This window comes from Syngnathus acus, chromosome 5, assembly GCF_901709675.1.
Source record: "Syngnathus acus chromosome 5, fSynAcu1.2, whole genome shotgun sequence".
Taxonomy (NCBI): Eukaryota; Metazoa; Chordata; class Actinopteri; order Syngnathiformes; family Syngnathidae; genus Syngnathus; species Syngnathus acus.
This window is the reverse complement of record NC_051091.1, coordinates 7,286,342-7,307,392: the sequence shown is the minus strand read 5'-3', so window position 1 is coordinate 7,307,392 and position 21,051 is coordinate 7,286,342. Positions and strand designations below refer to the sequence as shown.

Below are 21,051 nucleotides of genomic sequence, written 5' to 3'. Positions count from 1 at the left end.
TGTTGGACATTCTTCCACCATCTTCAACAAGGTAAGAGCAACAGCTGTATACAGCGTTTTAAGATAAGTGTGTGTCAACAACTATACAACATCTACCCTTTAAAAATAAATGAATTGAAACTGACACTCTTAATGATCATGACTTATTCCTCATAATAAAAAGCCAAGTCACTGCTCACTTAACCCAAATTGAAGAGCTCTATTTTCATCCATTATGACACTGCTGTGCCTCCTGATTTTTGTCTATTTCTAAATGTCCCTCCGCTCCCAGTGGAGTTTCAAAGTGCTTGACTGCAGTCTGAAAGCGCTTGCGGAGTTGTTCTAGTCTCAACAATAATCAGCCAATGTCTGCAAACAACGCGTGTCACTTTGAGCCTAGTGAGAAGAGAACTCGGGCTAGTTGGGGCTGCTGTGTTGGGTGTACTTCAAGTTCAAACAGGGTTCATCTTAAAATACCTCAATTGCAACAAGCTGGAGTCCACAATGATACTGAGAACCAAGCAAACGGCCCATTTCTGCTCAACATTTGGCTCATGTTAACATGCACAGCTTTTATGGCTTCCAATCTGATAAACACACAATATGGCTATTTCAATTACTCTTTAGCTAGCCGCAAGGGATATAATCGACAGCCTGAGTACAAACAATAGCAGTAAAATGAATTAAATGATGTAAGAAGCGTATTCTTAGTCCACATTCTTAGTAAAATGACATTGTGATGAAAACAGGATCAATTTGTAGAACTGACATTGCTGTCTTTTGATTCATATTGTGTTCATTTCAAAACTATATCCAATTGTGAGTATCATCCAAGCTTTTAATGAAATACTCATCAAGACATAACTAATAATATGCTGCTGTTCTGTCGAAAAAGAAACAAAAATAGTTCCTGACAACAAGTCGACTTGCTTGCACCTTGCATGGAAACAAGGGTCCTCCGCTGAGAAAGCGGTATGTGATTGTGCAAGACAGGGTGAATTAGTGAGACAGACAAGTCGTAGCACAGCATAACGTCCTTTAGTGATCGTGCTGACTTCCACCGTGAGCTGACAGCATCACAGTGTACCCCGGAGCCTCAGTGTGGTTCTAAATGGACCAGGAACCGCTCCTGTCCAGCTTTGTAGGGAGACAGTGGCTCCTACTGGCCGCAAGGTACTCACAAGCCACACTTTAAAACAGCATGTGTAAAAAGGATGATGGTTTGGGGAAAAAAAAATACATGCAATTATGCTTGTGACAAAACAACAACAAAAGTTAACACATTTGAGAATTCACCAAAATGGAAGTACTCTGCTTCTCTTTTATTCTAGCCTGTCATTCGTTCACACAATATTGTCTTTATCTCATGTCTTTCTCCTCTAAACCAAACAACTCTTCCTTTCACACTTGATCCACTCCAGAGACCCTTTTTTCATGCAGTCAAAATCTCATCTGAACCTTCACTCCATGGAAAGCAGCCATTTTATATATAGAGAGCATGGGAGTCAGAGGACAAGCCCACAAAACCCTTCCCCCATCATCTTCATCTCCACCCCATCGACCACGTGGTATAATGCATTGGCATGCCAATAAATAAAAAAATAAATAAATAAATAAATAAATGCAACACAAATAGAAAAATATTTTCCTAAACATATAAGAATAAATATTCATATACGTATGTCTATATATATATATATATATATATAAAATAAACATATATATATAAAATAAATACTCACAGGCATGTGTATTCTTTATCCTCTGCAAAGAACAACTATGAATAACAGCTAATAAAGTAGCTACATTAACATTATCACCATTAAAGCGCTATTAAGTAATGCAGTGCATTAAAAAGAAAAGCCCAAGGTAATGTTCCCTGCGTAGTGGTTGTTGCTTTCATCCTTCTGCCATGCAGAATGATTTGTTTCCAGAACCATCCCGCCAGTTTAAAGCAGCCATGTCAGCTTTGTTTCCCTCCCCTGTCGCCCTCACCGCTCAGTTCACTCAGTCTCTCTTTCTCCGCGTCCTGCTCCATCCCAGCGTGGCGTTGGGACCATACAGCCATTGCAACAGATGCACACAAGCAAAATCTGTGCCAAGAAGTTCAACAAATAGTCTGTCCCAGAAATGTTTCTATTTATAACCACCTTTCATTGTTGTGCATCTAAATAAAACGACATAATTTAGGCCCTGTTAATTTACAAACAAATGGTTCCTGCTCGCCACGCAGTTGCATCCAAACAAGTCTGGCTGATTGCTTAAATATGCAGTAGCACCGCACCCGAGGAACAGCAACCGCCGAAGACTCCACAAAAAGACACACATGTACACATGAGACTGACTCGCTCAATCTGTGAGCTTTGCAGATGAAAGTGAATCATGTCAGACAAAGGAAACAGCAGACAGCCGTTTACATATTAATGGGAATTATATTGAATCAAAGAGTAAATAAGGCAAACTCCTCCAAATGTGTCTCCTCTCTTGTATCATTCTTAATGATCGACTCTCACACACTGCAACAACAGGAAGAGGTGTGTTTGTGTGTGTGCAGGTCAGGCAGGCTGCCCTTGACCTTCACACTGTAAAACTGCAATGGCAGGATGTAACTCAACACAAATGTGTGTGTGAGTCACCAGTAAGCCTTCAATGGCTAAACTGTGGCGACAAAGGTAAGGGACAGAAAAAATATACTCAAAACCCAGCTTCGCTTATTAACACACATTTTCAATGTGTTGCATTTCCTCTTGGGGTGTGATAGGCCCTCAGTTTAATGAATTATTCTGCCTTACCCATCCATCACATATTCCCCGATCTTACTTCATTTTGCTCTGCCTCCTCTCAAAATATATGGCGTGCCAGTGGAACCTCATAAATGTGCACATTCGACATCACAGCCTTTAGGGAGTGTCAGCGAGCGTGCGACAGACGTGTGTGTGTGTTGCAATACTTTCCTATCACACACAGGTTCCTAAAATACTCGTCTTTGTATCGCTCAGGAAATGCATGCACACGCACACAAACATACACAGCGGGACGCCTGACTCAAATATTGAAGCCAAAAGGAGGGATGCATATTAAACTGGGACTTGGGTAACATTTCATATTAATATAGTCTTATACGTTTACAATCAGATACTTTTTTGTTTCTGAATGTCAACTTTACAGATGGAGCTTGAGTCAAGATATTTTCAAGTGCTGGTATCAGTCACAGGAAAGTCAATTTGCCACCTTGTGACAGTGACATCACCTATTTTGCTCGAAGGGAAAAAAAAAAGGATGTTTCTATATGAGGCGATTATTTATCCAATTGCGTCATGAAGCTGGCAATTATTTGGGGCTTGGCGGCTGCTATTGTGGGTCGTACTATGTGTCTACAGAACCAGTACGTTTGGAGCACAACCACACACACAGACAGACAGAATGGCCGTCATACTATGAACCAGATTAGAGGCAAATCGTTTTTTTTTTTGGGTGTGTGCGCGTGCATGTGAGTTATAAGGCAAGAAAGCAGCAGAAGAAAAATCACATCTCATAAATAAATCATCTGGGTCCTTGTGATCTGGTGATGGATTCCACACATGCATATACACACTCACACACACTCTGTCCCATGGAGATGATTTTGTTTATTTTGAGAAATGGGGGATTTAAAGCCTGTGAGAGTGGTATGCACATGTTTAGGGGGAACGAGGTCATTTCAGTGCGCATGTGTTTGCATAAATGTGTTGTGTGTAGTTACTGTAGCGGCCCCTTATTTTCCCGCTGGTTTAATCCCTCACTAAGAACCAGTATGAGTCCTTATGACTCATGCGGTGGCAGCTCATTTTCTCTGGGTATATAAATGTTTGTGTGTCTTATATTTTCATTTCAATAATCCCCCAACTGCACGGAACTGTTCCATCCTCAGAGTTTGTTTCGTGCATATAAGCATGATGCACCTGAACAAATTTAGGTGTGGATTAGCTTGCGTGATGACTTTGCTTGGCCATTTTGCTGGTCGTAGATGTGCCAAGCCGGGCCAGTCACACAGTGACGGAGTGAGCTCATCTGTACTAAGGGAGGGTCTATAAATATTGTAGATGCCTGCAGTCGAACCTCTCAGCAAGCTACTGTATGATGTCATCCAGGAACACCACTCACTAGGACGGACACACACACACACACACACACACGCACACTGCTGCCAAGGGCCGACAACCATGGCAACAGTGGGTGTGGTATGTTGTGATGCAGGAACTCAAAGTTGCATTCTGGTCCATCATTGTCTTTAGTTGGTAATGATCTTGTTAGCCATCTTGACCCCAGAAGCTCACACACCAGATTACCGCCATTGAAGTTCCTGCCTCCCTCACCGAGTGAGACAAATGAAACAAACGATACAGAAGCTTTTCATTCTTGTCTTTGGTTAAGCACGTCTTTCATCCTTCCTACTGCATTGAACAGGGAATTCCTTCACACTGATCTCCAGCCAGACACACTAACACACTGAGTAGGCTCAGCTTTGGCAGCCGATCAGAACCAACCACCAAGGTTGAAGCTGCATGTGCCAGATACACACGCAAGCGCACAAGCGCGCACACTAAAATATGTGAAAAAATGAGAGCATCTTTGAAACAGACACGTTTGCTTTGTGTTACCTCATCACATGCCGTCTAGCTTAAATTAACAGCACAGTGTTGCTGACAGTTGGCATCCCATGAGACAGAAGGTGTCAGGAAGTCAACATTCACCCCCAGCCTCCCGTTTCTATGGAAACCAAATGTGCAGCGCTTTGAGAGGTTGAGGTGGTAAGAGAAAGGTCTGCACATGGACACGCGCGCATTGACGGATGGAGCCTAATTGACAGTTTGATGTTACGGGAGGTGTGAGGCCAGATGATTCGACATGTATTGTGTGTGCTTAATGTGTGTGATTGCGGAAGATGACCCCACGGTGCCCTTGGGTGAGGCAGGGGGGGAATTCTGAAGGGACTTGTATCCCACTGGGTCAGCATTAAACATGCTCTAACTGGATGACGGGTGTATTCCTCTTGGGATCTCGTGCGCTCGTGTGTAAGATAACAACATACGGTAAGTCGGTGTAATTTGAGACAGAGGGGAAAGAAGAGTTGATTATGACAAATGAGGGGATTAAAAATAACCTGACAATACTGACAGATGATGGAATATGCTGTTTGTGCTGACTTGGCACAAATGAGCAAGAACAGCTTTTATTATTCTTGATCACATGCTAATGTTTTATGTTAGTAAAAAAAAATCAGATTTTAATTTCTATAAAAAAAAAAGAGATTTGAATCACACATGCAGAGTTGTCCCCAGGGTTTGTCGCTTTAAGCGCACTAAATCAGCCAAACTGGACAGACTTAAGCGGCTCTTACAAGAGAGGTTTGCAATCAGGAGAAAGTGCAGCATTAAGTGTTAATGTGAAAAGGCTCAGGTGGATTGTTAATTTAAATGGGAGAATCTGCTGCAACAATTTACTCCATGCATATCAACAGTGTGATGTCGCTATGCGGTTACAGACAAATACATTTTCACATTTCACGTCAGTATCCAGACCAGAGCAATTAAAACACAAGATTGCAGTGACTGAGTGTGTGCGCTCCCTCGAGGGTACCCACCCCCCCATTACTCTTCTCACGGAAAGGAGAAAGACTAGAGTGGTTATCCGGTGAGTGACACAAGATGCGGAAATGTTAGTATTTGCAGACTGAGAGCTGAGAAGCGCAGAAACTGGAGTAAGCAAAAAGGAATTCACAATGACAAAAGGGTGCAAGGGGAAACTGGATATGGATGAGGAGGAAACATGGAAGATGGCTGCGGAAGTGTGTGTGTTGGAAGGAGCTTGGATAGGAGGGTCGGTGGGCGATAGGAGATGCCAGCTTCAAGTGACCTTTATGTAACGCAACTACAGGCTCCTCCCCTTCATCGCTCATTTACAATTGAGCTCTTTTGCAAGTGGACACATTGATGGAGTCAAACTCTAATGAGATTCACACGCAGAGATGACTACAAAAGCCACTTGGACACACTGTTATGCTAAATGTGTTAGTCCGAGTGCTAACTTGACTATCTTGGTTTGGTTTATAACCAAGGGAAAGTAGAATCACTTTCCCTGTTCCATCGAGAGAAAGTGTTTGTTTGCAAAACACACATCCGGAAATTCATTTGAAAATCATGCTCTCAGGCTATGATGGAGACATGGCGCTTAGTGTAATGAGCTGATTTGGGTCGATTCATTGCACACTTGCAATAGCTAAAGGACATCTTTGCGCACGTTGACACACGAACGTACACTGCCCACCTTATGGAGTCGGAGCAAAGCCGTGTGAGTGAGCAAAGAGATATGCAGCTTTATCTGACAGACCGATAGCTAACTAATAGGCCTCTCAGCGCTCACGCTTACAGCCAACGCCGCTGATAAGGCAGAGAGCGAGAGAAACCGAGAGTGCGAGCTTGCATGCTTGCGAGAGGACACAGCACTGTTGGTTGACGAGGAGATTTGATTTTCGCAGTCTGCGTGTGTTTACCAAAAGGAGCTAGAGAGTACTGATGTTTTCCGACCTTGATTCACTCGTGGTACTGTGAGGTTTATATTGAGAGTTTTAACAAATATCACAAAATGTGCATTTCAGGAAATGTGACTTGAGTGCACACAAGGTTGTTTTCAAATAAAACCATAGCGAGGTCTTTGCAGCAAAGTCAGCTCATGTCATCTTCTATTTATCACAGACGACCCTCAGAACATGGATTAATTTGGTGTGTGACCGGCCATGACTCTACTTTCAAGTGGCTAATATCTCATTCGCATCAGGAGAGACACTTTAGTGTGCAAGCAGCAAGTCATCGTGCGAGTTCATCCCCATGCGGCTTGTGTGTGAAGGATGCATCAAGCCAGTTGCACGCAAATTGCAATCCAAAATGTCCGCTGTGATATAATTATCATACAATCAGACATGAAATATAATGTGATGTGGGAAAAACAATGTTTGTCACTTTACATCCACCAACGAAAGATGTTCAATGTCAGCCTTTTGCTAACGAGCCAAACTGTATGTCTTGTAACTCTGTGTCCTTCTCCTAAATCCTCTATTTAACTTGCATGTCACGCTCTCACAGAGTGGTTTGTGTGTGGTAGCAGAATGGGGGCTAGTCGGTGGGCAGGGCTGGTGTGTGTGGGGGGGGGTGCTTCATCTCTGACAAACTGTATTTCATGGAGCGCATTTAGCATTATGAAGATCTTGAAATCCCTTTAACGGTTCAACTACGGACTTTAGCCTCTGATGCCACATTTTACTGGTTACAAAAATGTTGGGTCTTAAAGATGTCCTCATGTGTGTGTGCATGTACTGTAGATGCACTTTATGAACTGTATATTTCGGTATGCAGAAGACATGGCAGTTGTCAGCGTAATTAGGGCACGTCTCATTTCTACGGAGACTGTTTCCATTCAACTTACAGTATTACTGTTCAGCGGTTTTTAAATCTATATTGTTTATCATTCTCCCACAGTCCTCACTTCTCCCTTGATCTCCCATGATGCAGAGGGGACAAATTGGCACCCCACTGAGTTAAATGTGCCTGGTGCCGAGAGCCAGATGGCACTGGCACAGGGACGAAAGGAATGAAGGATGGATGCAACTAAAAGATGGCGTGCCGAAGTCATGGTGCGACAGGGCCAGCATGGCGGTGATAGCAATCCACAATTATAATCCGTTAGCACTCAGGGGTGCTAAAGGCTGCGTGACCTGGTCGGACAGAGCTTCAAGGAGGTCCTGAATCAAACTGAATAGCTCGCAATCAGAGAAAAAAATTGTGAGCTGCAGAGAAGAAGAGAGTGACACATTATGTAAAGCTGTCAAGATGCTGGCGAGAGAAGAATGTGACGTTAGTCGACTGCTGCTGCTGGAGGTATAAAGATTTTGGAGTCTCATCACTAGTTATGAGTGAGTGTCAATGATACCCCTGGAGCCATTAAGGTACTGCGATGCCCTCTCGGCACTTTCAGCCATTTATTGAACAATAAACACAAAAATACAAAATGAGAATGATGTCAAGGCGCTGCTGTTGGCCACTACTCACACCAAGACACTCACGGACTAAGCACAGTTACAAGTTTACTACCAACCACAGGGGGGGGCAGGGAGCACAGAATGCAAACTATACATTGTGTCTGACAAGTACCAAAAGTCCCAATTCAAAACACTGATGTTAGAATAGCCTAAAAATGCAAAATGAAGACCCTTGAGAACATTTTCATTTTCTTCTCACGTTCTGTCCGTTCTCTGTCGCTGTCTCCCTCTCTTCCTCTAACAGGGTTTCTTGGTGGCATTCAGCTGTTCACTTTACGCTCCACTTTGCTCCACATCAACCCAAATTCCCCTGTTTGGTGCTTATGTAACACAGCAAAAAGATTGGGAATCGGCAGCTCACCAATGAGGACAAACCCGTTTTCGGAGTGACTTCTTACCCTCCCCAATATTGTCCCAGGCTACGTCTACCAATCAAGTGTAAACAACACTTGCTGTTGGCATGCTCACAAAATCTGACATATCAATATTACATTGTAACATTTGGAAACAGAGAATGTTTCTGGGACGTGAGTTCACGTGGTGGCCAGAGGCTCCCAAACATTCATCTCTTTGGGGCTCGTGTCTCTTCTGCCAATCAGTCAATCAACATCCACATCCGATTTCCAAAAATACACCAAATAGATATTACACCTCTGAGGGTTTGAGAATACTGCCATTCATTTAGCACTATTTAAAAAGAAAAACTAATTCTCTTAAGCTGTCAAGCGTATTGGCAGCCTTACCAAGCACCGACATGTGTGTTTGTTTCCCTGTTAGCCAAACGTCGCTTCTAGCTGTTAGTTGCCTGCCAGTACTACTGTGGGAATCAAAATGACAGAGTCTGGATAATGTACAGCAAAACAAAGTCTTATCGCAATAGGAGGAACTGCATTGCAGAGCCAAATGAAAAGCCTATGATTTTCCCTTGCCACACACATTTTAACACTGTATCCTGTGCCATCTTTATATATACGTATATATGTATATGCGTGTGTGTGTGCGTGTATGTGAGTGTGCCTGTATAATTGCAGTCGAGGCTATTGCAATTATTTAATAGAGTCTAATGCTATTATTGTTGCTTCACAGTAGGCTGTAGCTAAGTTCACCAGAAAACAAGGCCGATATTAAACCTGCTAAACGCATGACTCAGAATGAAAACGACAAAACTTACATGGGTTAATGGTAATTTACGGTGGTCTAAACATTTTAGATCCGGATACTAAACCTCTTGTGACGTCTGGATTGTGTCACTGACGCATCAGCGAGCCTCTCGTCTCATGTCAATGCAGCCGGGGCCAATGTGCCTCCTGTCTGCCAGCTCAAAATGCTACCGGCAAGTGGAAAATCAGGGCTAAAATGCTGTAATTCGAATTAGCTCTGACTCAATACGCTCTGAGCACAGTTAAGGTATTAAATAAATGCACCTCATTTACCAGCCTAACCATCATAAAAATAGTACGCATTGCTTTTTTTAAAATTTGCATCGTCACGGCAACAGCTATGCATGCTTTTCCTCCAGGTGAGAGATGATGTTTCATTGCAAACTAGGGAATTTATTTGCAGCTCATATTTAATATTTATAATAAATAAACAGAACCACTTTTTGTTGCTCCGGGACCAATGTTATAATTTTCCAATTGGAATGCACCACATCATCGTGCAATATGTACATTATATAATTTTTCACCAACATTAGTCAAGCAAATAGACACTGCACGGTCCTCACTTGGCTTGATGTAAATCTACTTGCTATTTGTGTGTTATTAAAGATACACAGGCAAAATGGTATGCACAACTGCATGCACAGCCACTAAAATTCAATACAAGAGGTGGTCGTTGTTTTGGAATGGCAGCAACGTATGTGTGTGTGTGTGTGTGTCCTCTTTGTATGCTGGCAAAAAATAGCCAGTGTTGCATCTGACCGGAACAGGTGTCACAACACACAAACACACGGCTGAACACTGCAAACTTTTTATAACCTTATGTGGTTAGCCGTTCTCGGAATAAAGGTGAAAACGGGACCGCCTCCATCATAAATCTTCGCTCTGGAGCCGTGAAAGATTTGGCATTGTAAAACTAACGGCAAAGAGTGTGAACTACAGGCCGCAGGATTCCCTTCGAATTCTGTCATCACTCTGAAGTTGCCTCGCAAAAAAACTAACTATAGATGGTGACAAACGAAAGACAAAACAACCCAGTGATCTAAAGTCACCCTGCCGCTACCGTATTTGGCAACACAGCTTTTAACAATACAAGTTGTCTTCTATACCAAAGTGAAAAATTGTGCTACTGCGGTATGAAAACTGGATTGAAGACTCTCCTAAAATCAGCATGTGGGTTTTAAATATTTGGAAAAGCAGCCTTACCGTTTCTTGCTAATTCCTATCTCAAGGCTACCCACAGGGCTCCACACTCGAAAACCAGCGAATGCCACATAATCAACACTCCAAACTAATATCAAATCATTAAAAAGTTAATTTTGGGTTATGTGGAAATACCAATTCAGCACACATATCTGCAAGTGCAATTTTACAATTTTTGCATCAATTTTTGATGCAGCCACACATTTGAATGCACTCCTTTTTCACACTTGTTTTTTTTCCAGCACAGAAACGTAAATAGCCTTATTTTCAAATGTTTCCAGGTTCTAAATGTTGCCATGGAAACAAACAATCTCCCAAAAAAACACCCCAATATCATTGTGTTAAAAACAGTGATTTTAAATTAAACTGAAAATTAAAACAATTAAAAATGGGTGCAGTCAGACCAAGGGTGTCAACCTCAATCTCAGCAGGCACACCGGTTGGCTTGTTGGTTGGAATATTTTCAACTCAAATGAGAAACTTTAAGGAGGACCAAAACCGAATGATACAGCACATGAAACATTTTAGTCAGGGCTATCATTTGTATTTATATAGCCTGATCTCAAGAGAGCGGGAATTCGTGTAGCTTGCGTAACGTGTTTAAAGAATGAATAACTATAAATGAGGCATGCTGAACTAATGTTTAGCACGTCTGCCTCATAGTTGGGTGATCAGTCTTTACCAAAGGTATTGATCTAACAAAATATTTTTGTCCCCTGTATTGTTATGTCTGTGTAATGTTCTGTCTTCAGTGTTTCTTGACTCTTTTGGAGCACACTGGCCCAGAAATGTCAAATCACACACACACACATGTGTAGGTGTAGATGATGCATGTTAGAAGACAAGGTGGTGAATATAGAAGAGGAGAATCACATCGAGACACTTCCACCCGAAAGGTTACACGGCATCGTCGGCTACGGCAAGGAGCACAACGCCGCTTTAATACATTCAGTGTTTCCAAAGCTGTGATCCGATTCTCTTTTTTTTTTTACACCATTTAAATGTGTTAAGGCTAGACATGCCCCTGCTCCAACAAAGCAGAGCAAACCTGGAATAAATTCCAAAAGATTAGCATCACTTATTGTTTAGAAGACGTAAATTCATCAGCAAACATGGACAAAGAAATATGTTTGCCAAAAAAGTGCTTGATGATCAAAAAATATCTTCCTACAAATCACGACCCAATAAAAACTGACCCATTTTTTCCGCTGAACCTGATGTTTGAGAAACTTACCTGGCGTCATCTTTACGCTGGTGCTTTCAAGTCCTGGTTTTGAAGTGTGTGTGTGCACAGTCAGCTTATAAGCAAGCATACCAGTTGCAATGTATGTGTAATGTCCCTGAGGTGAATGACATCATAACTAATACTTGCGTTATTGCTACAATTACACATCACATTAAAGCAAGATTAGGAAACAGGCATGACAGCCCCTTCCCATCCCCTTTCTCTCTATCTCTGGTACACACAAAAACACATTCTCTCTCACACAAACACACACACGTAAGTGCATGTGTGGAAGCAAGCAGCCCAGGGCGATGTACACTAGCAAGCAGCCATGTTTCTCCCACAAGCGACTGCAGCGATGCTGTCATCTCCAGCATGGTTCTTTCTCGCTCTCTCTCTATCACACGTACACACACTCAGCACAGCGTCATGCTCGGCGTGACCTCACGCCACACGTTTAGACCTGAGGGTTGGAGAGGATAACACAATATTTTGTGCTGAGGCCTCATTGTCGCCATGCTAGGTGGCTGCAACATCGCTTATTCAGCTCTACCGTCAAAGATATGCTAGGTCACCATAGGCGCTCATTCACTGCCATCGACGGCTATAGACGTCAAGGTTTCATTTTAACTGGGCTGGCAGTGAATGTGATAATGATGAGGTGGGCCTTGGTCTCTTCTCTGCAGGGGTTCCATGCAAAATGTGGGCCAAAGCCTGATAGTAGCAAACCCACTTTTCTATATTTCTTGTTAGTTAAGCTTGGCTGCATATGCAGGAAAGTATGATCAAGAGCTGAAAAACAACAACCCATTAAAGAGGCAACATGATGCCAGTCACGACCTACATCGGCAACATCACAAGAAGTAACTCAGAGATTTCTCTGACATAATACAGTTATATACTAGATGTCTCATTGGTAGACTCAATTGTAAATTGAATAACTGTTATTCTTTTTGAGAAAGACCATTTTCTGCAAGGTTTTCCAAACCTTTTCATTTGTAATTGTAAATATGGTTTTCTTATTCCTTGCCTGCTTTATTTGCTAAGGACCATAATGTTAGTGAATATATTATATTATGATAAGCTACGGTACATTTATAATTTCAACATGCGCTTAAATTTCTAACATGTACCCCAGTCCTAAATGGTGACCAGAGGGAAGTCAATTTGTCTCTGCAGAAGAACTCCACTCATTCCCTCTGACCTATTTTCATACATCTTGATCACAGGCCTTGAATAGTTCACACAATCTTTTAAAAGCAGGGCTACCATGATAGTGATCTTTCTTCACAATATGAAGACTGCCACTCATCCGTAGTTATATCGCCTCTCTGAACCAAATCCCCCAATAACCGGACTCTTGACAGTTGCCTAGCCAAACAAGATATACCATGCAATATAAATGTGAGGAACCTGGACCCTTCCATGCAGAGACCGTCTGCTCCTCACCTGAGGCAAGGCTGCATTGATCTGACGCTGCAGCACGTCCCTCTCGTGCAGCGCCGCCTGCAGTTTGGTCTGCGACTGGATGAGGGTCTCCTGGGTCTCCCTGAGGGACTCTAGTAGCTTGTCTCTCTCGTCCAACATGTTGACCATCAGCTGCTCGAAGTTGGCCTCTTGCTCGGAACCATTCGGCACGTTGCCGGGTCCTCTCGGGGGACCGGCCGAGTCCCCCTCGTTGATGGTCGGCATCACTTCGCACATCATCTCTGCTGCGCTGGATGAAGAGGCGACGTGATTGTCGGTTCAAGACGCGTGCGTGTGTTACATATGAATTAAGCATTAAGCATCTGAGTGGAGGCCATAAGCAAAAAAAAAAAAGGAAAAAAAGGCAGCATGCATTTGTGGAGGCGCGCCTTTATATTCACGCGCCAAGTGTCTTCTTTCAATCATGCATTTAATTCTTACCTATTCAGTGTGAGCCAAATGACGCGATAACTGGCGACCTTCCATCCTCGTTAACACATCTACCGTCGTTTCTCCCCGTGTGCAGATCCGCCCTTACCGGCGCGCCATGCACTCCCTCGCTCACATGTACCAAACCCGGCGTGACGTGATTGACAGGTCAGGCGCGCCGCCGCTCGGAGGGGCGGTGTCTGCGAGCACGGCGGCGATCATCGGAACAATTCCAAAATACCAGAATAGAACCGTGACAGAACGTCTGATGTGCTCTTGGAGCCAGTCAATGTGTGTGCGTGTGTGTGACAGAGAGTGATCGAGTCTTACTGTATCTGCATCCGCCTTCTCTGCTTCCACCCCCTCCCACCACACACGCACCATCACTGCTTAAACACACACATCACTTGTAAAAAAAAAAAAAAACGTCTACCTTACATGATGTATTGCACACTTACAAGGTCACATTTGTTTGCTGCTTCATGGGTGACTGTATACTCATATAGCGCTATTTGCATGATTATGACCCAGTAGCTCCATCACTGCCACACGCTCATTAATTAACACTGTGCATGATTGCACACTTGGATGCACAGCGCTCCCTGCAGGATTACCTATGAAAATGGAATTCTGTCATGCGGAAGACATAAAACGACAATATTGCAAGTCTTAACTGCTTTTTCAACTTGTGCCATATATTTCATATAGTATACAGTGTTGTGGGGAATGTCGACAACCTCAGATTGTTGTCTTTACTAGAATACAACTATAAAACACAATAAAACAGCTCCTTTAGGCTAAAGTTGTGTAAAGTGTTTATTGCGTGATAAGCGAGAGCCTGCCTCTCTTAAACTTAAATGGGATGGAACCCTAATAAAAGACATTGTTAGGACTTTCATCCATCAATCCATCAACCATTTTCTGCACCGCTTATCTTCGCAAGCGAGATCATGTTTGCGTATCCACTGGGACTAAACGTCGACAAACAATGCAAAAAGGTTAATTAAATAAACAGAGATAATCTAATAATGAACAACGTCTGAATTTGTGGGTACTGGATTTCAGGAAAGAAGAACCACTACCAGAATTAGACAACTGTACTCTCGCGATATTTACTAGATTACGTCATTCCATGATGGCCGAAGATCCTGGCGGGGTTATTTTCAATATCTCTCTCATTTGTTTTAATTTTTCCTTATTCCAGCTTGCCATAGAGCCATGGCTGGATTCGCAACCACGTTAAGTGTCCACGGAACATTAGTGACGACATGCCCAAGAAAGGGAACCGAAAACGGCTGAAATTTCGGGCTGTGGACGTCTGCTCGGAATCGGGTAGGTCGGGTTTGTATTGACTTTTCCAATAGCCAACAAAGCTAGCTCGTCCGCCGCTACAGCGCTGGTTCAGAAATAACGATCTTAACTTCAGCACTTCGGAGTTTTGTAATTTAGTTTAGAATTTACAGTGTATGCAAACGTGAATGATTTAGTTTTAGGGAGTTGGCCAAATTGGATGGCGTAAGATAGATAATGTATGTATTAGATCTAAAGTGGCTCACAGGTTAAATATAGCTCAGAGGTCTTGTGCATGTTATCTTTAAGAAATATGCAGCGTGACTATGCAGTTTTTCCTCCCCCTTCAGTGACTGTGGCCGATTATGCTGATTCTGATCCGGCCGTTGTGAAGTCTGGTAGGGTGAAAAAGGCCGTTGCAAATGCAATTGAAAAAGAAGGTAATTATACAGTGCTGCACAATTTTTTTCTCCTTTTACATATGAACTAATCGGCTTCACCACTTTACCTTTCAGTCAAATTACTCTGTGGCCTGGAAGCATCCCACGGTGCTGTGGAAGAAGTCCTTTCGTCTGCTGGGAACATTAAAATAGATGGTTTGGACAGCAGCGATGACCTGGACGCAGAGGAAGATGGCATTGGTGAAACTAAAGTAATCCACAAGAAGAAGAGCAAGAGGAGAAAGGGTATAATCTCACAATATGTGTGAGGAAAAGTGGGAAGCGGCTTTGTTTTATTCACACTGTTTGCGCACTTCCAGAGAGCCGTGAAAGCAGCGATGGACAGGACTATCCGGTGGACATCTGGCTGATGCTTTCTTCTTATATTCGACCTGAAGATGTATGCAGATTCTCACTCATCTCTAGGAATGCATGGATGGTCACATGCACCACAGTTTTTTGGACCAGGCTGTACAGAAGGTAAGATTGTTTGACCTTAACATTCAAAAATGTATTTCTGGAGTATTGGCTGTGTTGTGGTCCAGGTATAACACACCTGATGTTCTATTTGTCCTCCCATTTAAAGACACTACCGGATGGATGTTGACCTGCCGTTTTGGCTCCAGCCCGACTGCATTGACAGGACATGCAGCCTCAGGGCTCGTGTGATTCGCTCCCTTTTCCATTTGTATGAGCCGTTCAGCTCACGTGTCGCCAAAATTCCTGCTTTCCCGGAATCTACCCCCACATCTTTGCTCAATTCCAAGGTAAGCCTGCTCATAGATGCTAAAGACCGTTCTGGTTTTGCAATTTTTGTTTTTAGTTTAGTTGAATGATCAATCCCTCAAATGTGCTCCTCCTCTTTAGCATCTACAATTTCTCATTGCAGTGAATATATGACTTTGTTTTTCTTTTGCAGTGTTTATTGTTCTGGATAAAAAAGATGACTGGGACTCGACCAGAAGGATTGTGGGAGTTCAACTTCAAGTTCTTAAAGCAGGTAACGGGCTTTGTCAAAAACAGCCACACTGAAGCTTGGCAGTTTACTTCATCTCATGTTTGGTTCCGAGCAGCAAAACAAGAAGAATGGCCGCGCAAAGTCCTTGCGCATGCCCAAGCAGTATGAAGACGTCCACACCAATTCGGACTCTGACTGTTACATGCTCCAAGTCTCAACGTTCAACTTCATTTTCACTCCTGTGGTCATGGGCATGACACTTAACCTGGTGGGTCTGATAATCTCGTGTCTTTTATATTTGCCTTGATATTTCGATTTTGCTGTAGCTATTAGAAAATTTGAAAGTGTTACACCTCAAATGTGACATTTATCTCTGTGTATTTTTTTTTCCATTATATTTTATTTATTCTCATTTTATCTCATGAAGTCTGCTCTGTTTGCTGTTTTTGTAGTTCACAATCAATGTCAGCACGGACATGCGCCATCACCGCGTTCGTCTCGTGTTCCAGGACTCGCCGATCCAAAGAGGAAGGAAAAGAGGCGATTATGGCAGCACACAGGTTGTGCTGGATCCAGTTCACAGTGTGAGGCTTGTGGACTGGTGGCATCCACAGTACCCTTTGTCACAGTAAAAGGCTTGCACCCAGAATCTTGATCGTTATCTTGCTGTTTGCCCAAGAGAAATTTGTTCCAAACTCCTTACTACATGCGCTGACTTCTAAAGAGGGAAGTACTTGGAGCACTTCTGCTCTGGACCATTTGAGTGAAGTTCACTGTCACTTCATCGCTCCATGCTTGCTAATCAGGCCTCACAATTTAAGCATTAAAAAAATATGCCTGTTCGTTAAAAAAATATTTAGCTGAATCTAAGTCAAATGATTACCGTATAATAATCAGTGAAATGTTTTGCGATATGATTATTGGATGAAAACGTAATGTGGCATTTGACTGGTCAAATTTTATTTTCTTAACAGACTTAGCTATCATTGCAATTCCTGCCTATCCTTCCAATTAATTTGTCCCTCCTCATTTTTTGCACTTGTTTCACATGTTACTGCCATCTGAATGTGTATTGAATGCAGATTTTTTTCAGCCACAATTATGGATTTTTCTGTCCAACCAAAATTTGGATCTTAAATGATCTAATCAGAGACATACGTGGAATGCATTGTGATAAGTGGCCACTGAGAACATTTACATCCGATATGACTGGTTGTCTTCTTGTATTTCTTGGTCTTGCACTCAAAAAAACTTGACTTAGTGTAACTGAACTTTGTCCCTTCCTTCCACTTCTGCAGTATATGTGCTCATGCGTTAACCATATTGAATGTTTCATCGTACAAATCACATACTTGATCATGATTGGAAATGGAGAGAAGGTGCTACCTCAGAAAATGTTTATCTCTGATTTTTATTCCCCAGCTTTAATAAGACACGGCATCTCTATCTGATAATGTGCAATGTAGACATGTACAGACAAAAAAAATGGTAGATGGCAATTGAGTGCTTTAGTTGTGGATCAACTATTTACTCTCCAATTGGTTGATTGTCCTGGAGTTAATAAAATGGCCCTCTGATTGCCATACTGACTTTTTTTAATGCAATATTTTGTTTGAAACAGTACTGAACGGGTATTTACCTCCCTCTTGTGGCCACACGTGGTACTGCAAGCGCACCCGATTTCCATATCTTCTGTTTCCCAACCAGCGAGACACACCTAATTTGTTATCAGTACAATATGTGCTTCTAACATGTACACCACGGTCTGTTGAATATAAAAACACACACTATTTCCCAAAAAGCCACCCATTCATAAGCACCGAGTCGAAATAGCCTTAAGTGTAACCTTATACAGAGAAATAATGCATGCTATAAAACGCTTCATTTAAAATGTTTTTTTCCCCCCGAGCAGTCCTATAAAGGGAAACATTACGTACGTACGTTAAGGACACCTACAATTGAATCCATAAATTGATAAATAAACCAAGTTGCGTCTTTGTTTTTGGTCTAGTACTCTAGTTGAATGACCTCTTGCATTGACAACAAACCTCCCGTCACTGTCTAATAATAGTAAGTTCCGGCTGCTTGTTCGTGAGAACTACATTACCCACAATCCCGCACAAACGATGCCATTGGTGACAGCACAGGTGACAGTAGACGCGCCGAGAGGCCACCACAGCTCGTCGGTCACAACATTGCACGCTGCGTAGCAACATGTGGAAGTGGCGAGAAACATAAATATTTTGGAAGCGTTTACTTAGTCAAACTCAGCACTTTTTTTTCCGTGCTAGAGATTTTGCGTCCCCGAGGAGTGCACTAGAGAAGTTGTCGCCAAGCTATTCTGCAACGTCTGACCTTCAGAGCTGGTAAGTGTGACATTTCACCAACACTTCACTTTTAAAACAACACCACTACCAGCATAACTCCATCAAAGCGTATTTTACCTTACATTTGAGGTTTTTTTTGTGGCTTGCGTTTGTATTTAGAACACGTTTTATGGATGTTATTTGCGCATAGAAAAGTTCAATAATTTTAAGTTGCCCTTCAGTTTCAGACATTGCATATTTAAAAAAAAAACAATTACAAATATAAATGTATTGCGATAGTTTGTTGTTATAAAAATATTATAATTTGTCTTGTGAAAATGCTCGACTTGCTCTCTCCCGTTGAGAGTCAGCCGCGCTTGCCATTTCTGAGCTGAAGCCAGGCCAGTATCAGTAACAACACCTCAGCCCCGGGCTGTGTTGCTATGTATAAGCTGTGACTACATACGTTAACTGTATTGCCTATTCAAGAACAGTACTTCAGCATATGGTAAATTGTGCACGGTGCCAACATCACATGTTGAAGGTACCACACAGGTCTCCTCTTTAGCTTAAGCCTTCAATCATGAACCATAGTGGGGGTATCATTTGTCATCCTGGTTGTTATCACTCTTATGATACATTTTTAGAGGTGATTTAAATTGGAAATGATTGCAATTTATTGAATATGACAAATTAAAAAAAATCAATTGGAATGATGTAATCTGTAATGCATTCCCATGGTGTTCATCAGTGGTCCAACTATATCCAGCCTTCAACAGCTCATGTGTGCTGACCTAACACCAACAATACTTTTGACATTACACTTTGTTCCGTGACTGTTGAACTCTGCGAACATCTTTGCCAGTCTCTACTGTAGACTCCCGAGAATACGATATGGTTTTAACATTATGGTGAAAATGTCATGACATTCTCCTTTACAAGGGCAAAAGTGGAGTTGTACTTAATATGTGGAATGCCGTAGATTAAAAAAAAAAAAAAGCAGTGTTTGAATACAGAATAGAGTCTACATAGTCTAATTCTATAATATGGAAGCTTTTTGCCAAATGCAATTTAATCTTCCATCAAACCCTTTGCATGCAAACAGCACCACATTACTTTCATCTCATCCTCACATGTTTCGGTATGTATCATTGCCAAGCACTGGCTCATAATGTGACTCATGTCAAAAGTGTGCAATACATATGGAAAAGCGTGTGCGTGTGAGTGCTCATATTTCAGCCTCATTGGCTTTGTGTTTGCCAGTAAGTGTTGGTGATGGGGCTAATTTTCCTCAAGTAAACAGAAGCATCCGTGCAAACACACAGAGGCCAGCTTAGTCCGATGTACTCGAGTGTGAAAGAGCATCAGGTGTGTGTAAATACAACTCCGTCCGCCATATGGATAGGGACTGTCTTCTTTCGCGTCGTGACCGTGGCGAGGAAGCGCCTCCGCTATTTACGGGGTTTTACTGAAGCAAAACATTGAGAACGTCTCGAAACGGTGCATCTTAGACACTCGTGTAACGACAGCTTGGCATGTGATATTTGACAAGACGACCCATGATCTAACAGAGGTGAGTGTGGGTGGGATATTTTGGGGCATGTGCTGAATGTGTGACTCCACTTCCCCATCTTAGCTCATTTCTACTGTCTCATATCCTCTTTTGACTTGCAGTCTGTAGCTTCGCTCTTACACAACCTGTTTTCTTTTTTTTTTTCTTTTTTTCGTGTGTGTGAGCGATGAATGGGGTCTGAGATACATTTGAGGGACGCACACACACACATTTTGCAGCTGGCTTGTTGTTTGGATGAACTGCAGGGGTCGTCTGTGACTTGCTCTTTAATTTAATTCAAGGCCCACAATATAGAACTGCACTTATTTTCTCTAAATGCCAAATATGCTACCCTGCCATTCCTGAGTCTCCTCAAACAGATATCAACAGGGGGGAAAAAACATTTTTCCTATTTTTGACTAACAGTAGTTGAAGAAAGTCCCCTCTTAACAGCTAATCCAGCAGAATCAGCTCTTTTCAAATGGTCCACTGATGAATCATGGGTGTGTGTCGCTAGATCAGGAAATACTTGGTTTCACTTATCATGTGTCCCAGACTTATCGTCTACAATGACTGAGATGACAAGGCCAATGAATATTGATTGGAAGCTGAAAAGCACTCATGTTTTGAAAAAAGACCAAGTTGTGATGTAATGATTGGCTTTCCCATTACTATCTATTACCAAAAAGCCGATTAAACCAAGTTCCTGGAAATGGCGATCGTGCGTCACCCGTTAGTAATCCTCAAAACTGTAACTCTGTGAATGAGTGATTTAGTCATTTAAAAACGCCTTTTGTCAGACACCCCCCCGCTTTGAAAGGCTTTGTGTCTGTTCCTAGCATGCAAATTATTCAGTGTTTTGTTTTTTAATGGTTCAAGAGTGTAACAGTGTGTTTGCGCTAAACGGTTGAGGAAGAAAGCCGCAGCAGAGAGAGAGAGAGAGACGGGCATTAATTTTGTGTGACTTA

At 42.3% G+C, this 21,051-nt stretch overlaps 2 protein-coding genes across 7 annotated transcripts in view; one reads left to right on the top strand and one right to left on the bottom strand.

The window, feature by feature from the left end:
* ppfia4 (PTPRF interacting protein alpha 4) overlaps positions 1-13,891 on the bottom strand; it is a 30,751-nt gene extending 16,860 nt beyond the window's left edge. For 4 of the 6 annotated variants that reach the window (XM_037253070.1, XM_037253073.1, XM_037253074.1 and 1 more), the window contains exons 1-2: positions 13,550-13,891; positions 13,091-13,358 (exon numbers count right to left, since the gene is read on the bottom strand). In XM_037253070.1, the coding sequence (XP_037108965.1) occupies positions 13,091-13,348 (258 nt within the window). In that variant the 5' untranslated portion in view covers positions 13,349-13,358; positions 13,550-13,891. The remainder of the gene's footprint in view (positions 1-13,090; positions 13,359-13,549) is intronic. The other 2 variants (XM_037253071.1, XM_037253072.1) reach the window with 2 other exon arrangements.
* A 765-nt stretch (positions 13,892-14,656) lies between these two features.
* On the top strand, positions 14,657-17,808 carry tmem183a (transmembrane protein 183A). The gene is made up of 8 exons (XM_037251439.1): positions 14,657-14,869; positions 15,178-15,267; positions 15,343-15,513; positions 15,588-15,747; positions 15,854-16,034; positions 16,187-16,267; positions 16,341-16,493; positions 16,678-17,808. Exons 1-8 carry the CDS (start codon positions 14,806-14,808, stop codon positions 16,855-16,857), a joined length of 1,080 nt encoding a protein of 359 aa, XP_037107334.1. The 5' UTR covers positions 14,657-14,805; the 3' UTR covers positions 16,858-17,808.
* Positions 17,809-21,051: the final 3,243 nt, after the last annotated feature.